The following is an 11,032-nucleotide window of genomic DNA, read 5'->3' as shown; positions in this document are numbered from 1 at the left end:
ACGAAACCCCTTCCCACGCTTGGGGGATTGTCCGGATGGCAGGTGTGTGGGGGTGTGTGTGTGTGTGTGTGTGTGTGTGTGTGTGCACAGGTGGGAGTACAAATAAGAAGAAAGAGTATGTGACAGGGACTAAAAGCAGATTTTTTTGTTTCATATTGACAAAGACTGCTCAGCTTCTACTGATATTTTACATGAATATAAGTATGAGGAGCAGGTGTAGAATATGCCCAGAAGGTAAATTTGTTGTTTTTGCTTATTCATTTGAGAAAATAAGCAAAACATTATGTTAAATCTTAACAGTAGAGTATTTCTGTATTTCTGATTTTCAAATTTAAAACAGGTCGGTTTGTCTCCAACATCCTATATACTTATTTCATTGATTATTATTATTATTATTACAATATGATCATCAATAGCCTATAGAGAACTGATTCAGGACAGGGTAGTGATTCAGGACAGGGTAGTGATTCAGGACAGGGTAATGATTCAGGACAGGGTAGTAATTCAGGACAAGGTAATGATTCAGGACAGGGTAGTAATTCAGGACAGGGTAGTGATTCAGGACAGGGTAATGATTCAGGACAAGGTAATGATTCAGGACAGGGTAGTGATTCAGGACAGGGTAATGATTCAGGACAGGGTAGTGATTCAGGACAGGGTAATGATTCAGGACAGGGGAGTGATTCAGGACAGGGTAATGATTCAGGACAGGGTAATGATTCAGGACAGGGGAGTGATTCAGGACATTGTGGTGATTCAGGACAGGGTAGTGATTCAGGACAGGGTAGTGATTCAGGACAGGGTAATGATTCAGGACAGGGGAGTGATTCAGGACAGGGTAATGATTCAGGACAGGGTAGTGATTCAGGACAGGGGAGTGATTCAGGACATTGTGGTGATTCAGGACAGGGTAGTGATTCAGGACAGGGTAGTGATTCAGGACAGGGTGGTGATTCAGGACAGGGGAGTGATTCAGGACAGGGTAATGATTCAGGACAGGGGAGTGATTCAGGACAGGGTAATGATTCAGGACAGGGTAGTGATTCAGGACAGGGGAGTGATTCAGGACAGGGTAATGATTCAGGACAGGGGAGTGATTCAGGACAGGGTAATGATTCAGGACAGGGGAGTGATTCAGGACAGGGTAATGATTCAGGACAGGGTAGTGATTCAGGACAGGGTAGTGATTCAGGACAGGGTAATGATTCAGGACAGGGGAGTGATTCAGGACAGGGTAATGATTCAGGACAGGGTAGTGATTCAGGACAGTATAATGATTCAGGACAGGGTAGTGATTCAGGACAGGGTAATGATTCAGGACAGGGTAGTGATTCAGGACAGGGTAATGATTCAGGACAGGGTAGTGATTCAGGACAGGGTAGTAATTCAGGACAGGGGAGTGATTCAGGACAGGGTAGTGATTCAGGACAGGGTAGTAATTCAGGACAGGGTAGTGATTCAGGACAGGGTAGTAATTCAGGACAGGGTGGTGATTCAGGACAGGGTAATGATTCAGGACAGGGTAATGATTCAGGACAGGGTAGTGATTCAGGACAGGGTAATGATTCAGGACAGGGTGGTGATTCAGGACAGGGTAATGATTCAGGACAGGGTAATGATTCAGGACAGGGTGGTGATTCAGGACAGTATAATGATTCAGGACAGGGGAGTGATTCAGGACAGGGTAATGATTCAGGACAGGGTAGTGATTCAGGACAGTATAATGATTCAGGACAGGGTAGTGATTCAGGACAGGGTAGTGATTCAGGACAGGGTAGTAATTCAGGACAGGGTAATGATTCAGGACAGGGTAATGATTCAGGACAGGGTGGTGATTCAGGACAGGGTGGTGATTCAGGACAGGGTAGTGAGTCTGCATGGCAAAGCGAGGCATTTTGACACCAGAGAGGTAGAACTGCTATAGAGAAACATCCTAGAAATAAAAATAAATGAAGAGTTCTGTATGAAGAAGAGAAGTCAGAGTGTGAGTGTGCGGGCAGTGTAAAGCTGGGCTCCACAGTGTTTGCATCGCCTTCCACTTCCACTCAGTACTAAACAGTGTGAAAATATCTGGTAGCTCCAGTAAATAGCGTTAATTGGGGGAAATTATTGAATGCTTTATCGCGCGCTCTCGGACGCAGGCTGTGTGCGCGCGCTTCAAAGGCCGACAGTGTCCACTAGCTCCTCCCTCCTTGGACCTTGTGACAACAACAACTCATCCCAGAGCGCGAGCTGCACTTTTCAGCTCATTTTCTTCCTGTCACTCTGTCTCTGGCTCTCTCTCTCTGTCTCTCTCTCTCTCTCAGGCTCTTTCTTCCAATCTCCAAATGGTCCTCCCGCCGTGCACAGCCTAATTCATTACCACTGACGATTTTTCTCGTCACCCCCCCTCTTTTTTTTTTTTTTTTTTTTTTTTTTAATACTTTTCTCGGCGGAGCGCGCTGCTGTGGATTTCTCCTAACGAACTCGCGCGTTACTTTTTTCTCTTCTTTGGGGGTTTTTGCCCACTTTTTGAACTTTACCGCGTGCTCGAGCTGACCATGGCCGTGCCGGCTGCTTTGATCCCCCCTTCCTCTCTGGTCCAGCCGTCTCCCATCTCATCCTCCTCTTCCTCCTCGGTGAACACTTCATCACCGTCGGCCACCTCGTCTCCGTGTCCGTCGGTGGCTCCGGCCGCTGCGAACCCGTTCCGCTCGGAGCTGAGAGCGGCGGCAGGAAGCCCGGCCATACCGATCGCCGTCACTCCGTCTCCGCTCGCCTCCAAGCCCGTGTACTCGACCCCGTCGCCCGTGGAGAACACCCCGCAGAATAACGAGTGCAAGATGGTGGAGCTGAGGGGCGCGCAGGTGGCCTCGTTCACCGTGGACGGACGGGAGCTCATCTGCCTGCCGCAGGCCTTCGATCTGTTCCTGAAGCACCTGGTCGGCGGGCTGCACACCGTCTACACCAAGCTGAAGCGGCTCGAGATCACGCCCGTGGTGTGCAACGTGGAGCAGGTGCGCGTGCTGCGCGGCCTCGGCGCCATCCAGCCCGGCGTCAACCGCTGCAAGCTCATCTCCCGCAAAGACTTCGAGACGCTCTACAACGACTGCACCAATGCCAGGTAAGCGCTGAGCGCCTGAGTTGCACCGTGAGCTCGGAAAAGAGCCGATTCTTCTCGCAGCTTCGCGCGCAAACACCTCCAACTTCTCGGTTACTTGTTCCACGGTAAAGAAGCGCAGAGCTGCAGAGAACCGACTCCGAGCTCGCGCGTTCAACCGAGCTGATGACGTAGCGGAGCCGTTACCGCCGTGCACTTAACTTTTACACCACTGACACCGAGTACACTGCACTTAGCTTACAGCACACTGACTTCTAAACACACAGCTGAACATCAGTGTGTTACTGTAACTTCTACACCACTGATGCAAAATACACCACTGATGCAAAACACACAGCTGAACATCAGTGTGTTACATGAACTTCCACACCACTGATGCAAAACACACAGCTAAACATCAGTGTGTTACATGAACTTCCACACCACTGATGCAAAACACACAGCTAAACATCAGTGTGTTACATGAACTTCCACACCACTGATGCAAAACACACAGCTGAACATCAGTGTGTTACATTAACTTCCACACCACTGATGCAAACGCAGCAAAACATCAGTGTGTTACATGAACTTCTACTCCACTGATGCAAAACACACAGCTAAACATCAGTGTGTTACATGAACTTCTACTCCACTGATGCAAAACACACAACTAAACATCAGTGTGTTAGATTAACTTGTACACTTCTTACACAAAACACACTGCTAAACAGTGTGTTAGATTAATTTATAAACCACTGGCACAAGAAACACAGCTAAACATCATTGTCCTGGATTAACTTTTATACCACTGACACAAAGTACACAGCTAAGCATCAGTGTGTTAGATTAATTTATACAGCACTGACACAAAGTACACAGCTAAGCATCAGTGTGTTAGATTAATTTATACAGCACTGACACGAAGTGCACAGCTAAACAACAGTGTGTTAGATGAATTTATACAGCACTGACACGAAGTGCACAGCTAAACAACAGTGTGTTTAAGATTAACTTTTACAGTCATCATGGACGTCCAGCTGGACCTTTATAAATAAGCACTGTAAAAATAACACTGGCTTATTTGCTGTGCATGTTGCCCCTAATATTTTATAATGAAGTGTAATTTTGAATATGATAACTCATTCTCAGAATTTTGGAATTAAATCTCAGGGTAGTATTGATTGATTATGACAGTCTAATGAATGAAGGCTAACAGTAACATAATATCATAATATCTTTAACCTGAGTAAAGCCTAGGTGTGTTTACATACTGCTATATAAACATGCACTTTTCAAGCACTGAATATTTAAAAAAAAAAAAAAAAAGAACACTTATACATATTGAATAAGTGGACCTCATTAATTAAATTACTTTAATTTAATATATAACATTTGACCAATAATGCTCTCTTAATGTATTTGATCATATAAAAAAATCGGATAAAAAAAGAGGAAAAAAATCCTATTATTTTTATTAAATGGTTACTAATGGTTATTAAATATTGCGCAATGTGCGTGATCTCCTAGTGCGTTCAGTTATTTCTAGTGTTTGCGTTTCTTTCTTTCTTTCTTTCTTTCTTTCTTTCCTTTTTTAACTTTCTTTCTTTCCTTTTTTTCAAAGTGCTTGTGGTCAGTAAGTGCATACTGTCAATAATGAGGAAGGATTCACTGCCTCTAGCTAATTTTAAGTAGTGGAAACATAGATTACTGTTAAGTGGGTGCAAGACATGTGACCTTTTTCCTTAAATAACCTTTGTCTAATTGTCAGTAAAAAACATAATAATAATAATAATAATAATAATAATAATAATAATTTAATTTTATAGTAAGACGAATGTCATTTAAGGAGAAAGGTCACAATTATTGTTTTTGTTATTGTTAGTACAATTAATTCATTAATATAATATATTAATAATATGTAATCATTGGTGTATATATATATATATATATATATATATATATATATATATATATATATATATATATGACAAAATCACAAAATCAGAATTTTTGGGCTTAGTTACAGAATACTGGTCTCTTATATACTGGCCACATTATGCCTTGACCCATGTCAAATTTTTATATATGATTAATTACAGTTTTTCCTAAACATGGAAATAATTGGAATAAAAAAAAATTAAACTTAAATGAGTGCTCTTCATCATACTTCACACCTTCATTTTTGGGTTGTTTGACCAGCGCGTCCACAGTGAAGATCATTCTATTTGCGAGAGCTGGAACTTAAAGTGGTGAGGCCTCAGTCCTCAGTTCACTCAGACCTTCCCTGGTCACACAGTGATATAGTGTGTGATTTGAACTCTGAGGTTGGCACTGAGAGTGGCCAGCGATGGGGTTAAAGGATAATGCAGTGCTACATATTGCTTTAATGACGCTAAAGTGCTCGCCTATTACTGCTGCACGGAGAGGCCTGTAATGGTCTCTGAAAGCACCTGGTACTGCCGGTGTTATGCTGAAATCAATCATATCCGCCATGGCTGCTTCCCATTTGGAGAATTACATCATTTGTATGGACAAAGATATCCTGTGTAGATGGAACACAAACAGATGGCGCAGGAGGAGCAGCTCTTCGTTACACTGCTGATTGAATCTGTGTGTGTATGTTTGGCACTTTAAGCAGAAAGGTTTGCACTTTAGCTCCTAATTCAAGTATTCGTGGGTCACTTGAGTTTTGATGATGCAGCAAAGTATTGCAGATGTTTTTCACGTGTCTGGAGCCATACATGAAGCCATATAAAGAAACCTTGTCTAGAGTGACCTAGTGGAATTTGTGCATATTTCTTTTCATGTAGTGTGTACTGAGAGCACCATAGATTTGCACAGAACATGAAGATATCCATGCATTAATTCCCACACTATTATGATGACAAAATGTTTTTTTTGCTAAATGATAGCTGTTTATCTTTGGCTGCTCTTGTTTAATGCATGTGCTGTACGGCAGCAGCAGATGATCTGCGCTCTCGCTCTGCAGGAGGAAACACTTCTCTCCCTCTCTCTTTCCCTCTTTCTCTCTCTCTCTCGCTCTCTCTTTCTGCTGCACCTTCACACAGAGCCTCGACCCAGATTAATGCTCTCCTTCCGGTGCCGAGCAGATAGAGGGCCCATAATCTCTTGCTTTCATGGGAGCTACGACAGTGCCTCATGAGAAGCAATACTTCAGCCACTTGTTTTCCTTTTCATTTTGTGTGTGGGACAGCGCAGGCTCCGTTCATTCCCACCGGTATCTGAACTTACAGGGTTATTGAAACATCACAACAGTGCTGCTCCCTCACTGGAGGCAAGCTGTACATGCACAGCAATGCAGCAGTTAATTGACAATCATTGTCTACCTCAGAAGGTTAAACACGCACCTCCAGACGACAGGAGGCCTTAGGGATGTCGGCTATTTTTCTCAGCCCTCGAATTTCATGGATTTTATTTAAGTGGTATTTTGCACATTTTTTTCTTATAATAGCGTCATAATTTGAATCAATATAAATGTCAAAAATTATATTTACAAGCCCAGTCCTATAAGGGCATTTTAAAAAAGAGGCTTGTGTTTTGTTTGTATTATGATACAAACTGTCCCATTTACAGGAAAGTGGGATTATTTTGTCTAGCGCTCGGGGGTTACGTCTTCACCAGTGGTGGTAGATTTTATCGCTCCTCTTTCTCTCTCTCTCTCTTTCTCTCTCTCTTTCTCTTTCTCTCTCTCTTTTTGCAGTGCTCTTCTGATATATTTGTTTTCGGCAGGGCACAGATGTGTTTACAGGTACTCATGGGAAATCTTTGGATCGGATTCAAATCATTCCCAGTCAGAGTGGGTGCTAAGATACCCGTCACCCAGCAACCACATCCAAGAGGGAGCCAGGGTGATAATAACTTAAAAAAAAAAAAAACAGAGAGACAGATGTCTGATTAGGATGAAAGAGTTTGAAGGCGGAGGGAGGGGGGGTGTGCATGTTAAAAGGCTTGTTAAAATCACAAATTCATTCAAGCACTTTCTTACAAATCAAATATGCATTTCTCTGCTCTGGCCCTGAGTTCATGTTGTGCTGATGGGTCAGAAAGGAAGAGGATAAACAGCCGGCTTTTTATCTTTGTTGTTATGAGTCGGTAGAGCTCTGCTGTTGGATAGGATTAGTGTCTAAATTAATTGTGCATTTGCTGCATGTCGCAAGAAGATGTCATTAGGAAACAATGGTTGCATTGGTTTTTAAAAGTCAATATGAAATTTAAATGTAATTAATAATTAGGACTGGCATATTTATTTGCTTCTTCTATTTATTTTTTGTTCAGAATATTTGTGGATCTGTACCAAAGTCAGGAAAAGTTGTTCTTTTAGTTAATTCTCTTGAATAAATTTAGCTGAAAGGACATTGCTAGCTATTTATAGTTCTTTTCGTGGAAGAGGCTCTAAAGACCATAATTTTTTGTTATAATTTTTTGTTGTAAACAGTTTGAGCTGATTAGATTTGCACGTTTCTGCTGGGGGCTCAGAGCTTAGTGACAGTATTGTGTTTCTGATGATGCACATATTTATTAATACACATGTAGAGTTTTATCAGGTTCTGTTGTATAATGGATGTCATTAGGTGATGCTGACGGGACTAAAGTGCAGATAGTTTTGGTATTTTTTTAAATGCTGAAAAGAATAAAGCAGTTAGGAGAAAGCATAGTTAGGAAATTGGAATAGTGTAGCAGCACCTGTGACAGATTGGCTGTGTGCATGTGTGCGTGTGTGTGTGCGTGTGTGTGTGTGTGTGTGGGTGTGTGTGAACGAGAGAGACACTGTAGGGTCTGGCATGTCTTTAGCCGGCAGCTCGTCCACATTACACCGTATTTAGGGAGTAAGACGCAGATCACTGGTGCTTGTACAGCGATGTTAAACACTACTGACAGAAGTTAGAGGGAGCAGATGAGATTTCTTGATTGGACGGAGATTCCAGGCTGTAGCCCCGCTCTGTCTAATGTGGTCACGTAGAGAAATTGATTTTCCCCCCGAAATTAATTAATTTTTCATATAGCCCAAAGCTGGAGTTTAAAAAGAGGGTGCACTTGCCACTTTCCTATTTTCCTGCTCTTTTTTAAGAATTATTGCCTAATCATATTAATACTTTTGCCCCAAGGATGAAAAGATAATTGTACAAATGCATTTGGAAATATGTATCACTGAGTATTTATGATTAAATTATGCAAATAACTCTGCTCCTATCCTTCGTGGACCCAGATTGTCTAATTAGGATTGATATGCCGAGTAGATGTTCTTGAATCTGAATACACGCATGTCCAAAGAGCAGAAAATTGAAAATGACAAGGCTGGAATCCTTAAAAAGTGCTTTTTTTTCACTGTCTAATTCAGCGTAGCTGTATCAGGAGTTAATTTTCCCTAGCTCATTTTCACATTGGAGATGACAGGGAAAAAAAAAAAAAAAAAAAAGAATACTTGTGGGAATCAATCTCAAATGGGATTCCAGAAATTTCTTCCAACTTGTTTTTTTAGGCTCTGAGAGATAAATTATTGCAGTATGTAAACATGTGTGTTCTACCACATCTCTACATTTTGACCACAGTAACCATCACGGAGCTTGTTCATGCCATTGTTTTTTGTAAAACGAATTTTCTTGAAGGAGGTTTGTGAGATTTGTGTTTGTGTTTGAGCATGAGGGATATGGTAATGGCTCGGTGCGGTAAACGGCGTCAGCAGCTTTGGTAGTGCCAGCCTGGAGGACAGGTGATTATTTAGCTCTGCAGGCTGTTTTCATTTAGGTCAGAACAAGCTCCACTTTACAGGGCAATGAGAGCGCCATGACTCCATTAAAGAAAAACAACAGGCTCTGGAGTGCTTGCGCCATTTTTCTGAGGACAAAAGAAATAAGTGCTCAATGAATTCACTTTCAAGCCCTCCTCAAAGCATGAAATATGTGGCTCTAAAGCACCCTTTTGAAACCTTTTGAAAAAAAAAAAAAACCTGGTGGCTCTTTGATTATAGGATGCACATGCTTTTTTAAGGCTTGTTTCTATAAAGTTAAGCTGACAGCATACTTGTTAGAAATTTATTCATTGCAGTTGATCAATTTAGGTTCTCTCTTTCTCAAGTACACTGCAAACTGTCGAAGCAACGGAATAATTTCCACTTAGCTTCACAATCAAAATGTAAAATAAAAGGGAAATTACACAGAAATAACATTTCTCTGTCAGCGTTGCTTGGCCCAGTACAAAAGCCTGCTCCAACACCTCCAGGAGCATCTCATAAAGTTGTGATTGTTATCTAATCTTTACCTGGCAAAGCGAATGGCTCGCAGCTAATGACACTTGAGACCAGAATGGAATTCTATCACCGTTCAAAGCATCTGCTCTCAGACAGGCCTCTGACAAACGCGAGACTCCAGGCCCCTCGCTCGGGAGCTGAACTCCTCACAGACCACACAGCAGCGTGTAAAGTCAATTTGCCTAAATTGAATCATAATAATCATAACAAAACACGAATATTGTTTTTTTATTGCCACTAAGGATCCCATATGTTGCGTGCAGGAGTTGTTAGCTATGCGTTTTGCTTCTTGAATAAGACACTTTCAAGGTGAAACACAAATGGCTGCTTATTAAATAAAAATGCTAAGCATTTGGCTGTAGCAATGATCCCGCTAGTGTGTTTTTCTCCGTTCTCTCTCCCTGTTGAAAGGCTGCAGCGTTTCAAACAGTAGAAACCCACTTTAACACAGTCCTCCATTACTTGAGAATTAACTATGACTCATTTTGATTGAGTTTGCCAAGCGATTTGAATTTTTTTTTTTTTTTTTTGACAAATAGACATTTATTTTGTTCTGCAACCTTGTACTCGAGCAGCATAACCCTGCCATGTTTTCACAATGCAGTGCCCACAGAAGGCCGGCATAAATCAGTGTCACATATGGCATGACTAACTGTGAAAGGGACACATCCCTGAAAAATATTTTTTGATTATATACAAAGGCACATAGAAAATCTTTGGCGTGCAATTGTAATAAACTGAAAATCCCATTTACACGCCATCCACTCCAATCCTCCACCCTGCTCAAGTTTGCCTGCGCAGAGTGCATTAGAAATAGATCTACACTGTATTTCTGTGTCAAACAAAAGCCACCGTCTTTTCCTTTAGACCTGATCCAGAGCCTCTCACGTTGCTTGCTCCCTGAGCCCTGCGAGAGAGAAAGAGAGAGCCATTATAATAACTCCAGTGTTTTTTTCAATGATGCTTGGCTTGAGTTTCTCTCCTCAAGACTCAAATGTCACTGTCTCGCTGAGGCTTCTTTTAAAATATCGCCCCTGCCACGGTGAGCCATAGTGCCCGGCTATTATTACTCTCCCCGTAAAGACTGACAGTTTGCTCCGGAGAGACATGACACCGAATTCGTCTGCTGGAAGTGGACCACCGCGCCCCCTTTCTGTCCCATCAGATATGTGTAAACCGATGACACCTGGCTGGGGGATGCGGAAGGCGAGGCAGCGGCGGCCACAGCACACACACGTCGCCTGCTTTTATAGCCTTTGTTTGTCAGGAAGATGGTGTAGACTATTACACAGGTCTAGTGGCTCACTGTCTCGTGTTTCACAGCTGTGGTTTTTCTTGAAGATAAGCCAAGTTTTAATCAAACCATCACTTTTCAATCACATATCAGTCTTCTTTGAGAGATTTGCACCTACAAGAGGTTGGACTCAGCTTGTTCATTTATATACCGTGCTTATACTTATATACAGTTACTCATAAAACTGTTTAAATGCTTAAATGCATCAGGTTTATGACAGTCACCTTTGCTAACTGCCATCATACCAGTTAATGTATTCTACTTATAAATTTGTCCTGTTATGTCAAATCCAACGCAGGCTTTGTGCTCTATACAGGCTCCCAAGCATTATGCTGATAAAAGTTTTTCAGCATAATACATCTGTCTATATGTATTATCCCTCTGTTGC

At 42.0% G+C, this 11,032-nt stretch overlaps 1 protein-coding gene across 2 annotated transcripts in view; it reads left to right on the top strand.

The window, feature by feature from the left end:
- The first annotated feature begins 2,234 nt into the window (after positions 1-2,234).
- dachd (dachshund d) overlaps positions 2,235-11,032 on the top strand; it is a 107,651-nt gene continuing 98,853 nt past the window's right edge. For both annotated transcript variants that reach the window (XM_026912437.3, XM_026912436.3), the window contains exon 1: positions 2,235-3,103. In XM_026912437.3, coding sequence (XP_026768238.1) covers positions 2,541-3,103 — 563 coding nt within the window. In that variant the 5' untranslated portion in view covers positions 2,235-2,540. The remainder of the gene's footprint in view (positions 3,104-11,032) is intronic.

The sequence above is a fragment of the Pangasianodon hypophthalmus genome, chromosome 5, assembly GCF_027358585.1.
Source record: "Pangasianodon hypophthalmus isolate fPanHyp1 chromosome 5, fPanHyp1.pri, whole genome shotgun sequence".
Classification (NCBI taxonomy): domain Eukaryota; kingdom Metazoa; phylum Chordata; class Actinopteri; order Siluriformes; family Pangasiidae; genus Pangasianodon; species Pangasianodon hypophthalmus.
The sequence above is the reverse complement of the archived record's forward strand: the minus strand, read 5'-3'. Positions and strand labels throughout refer to the sequence as shown.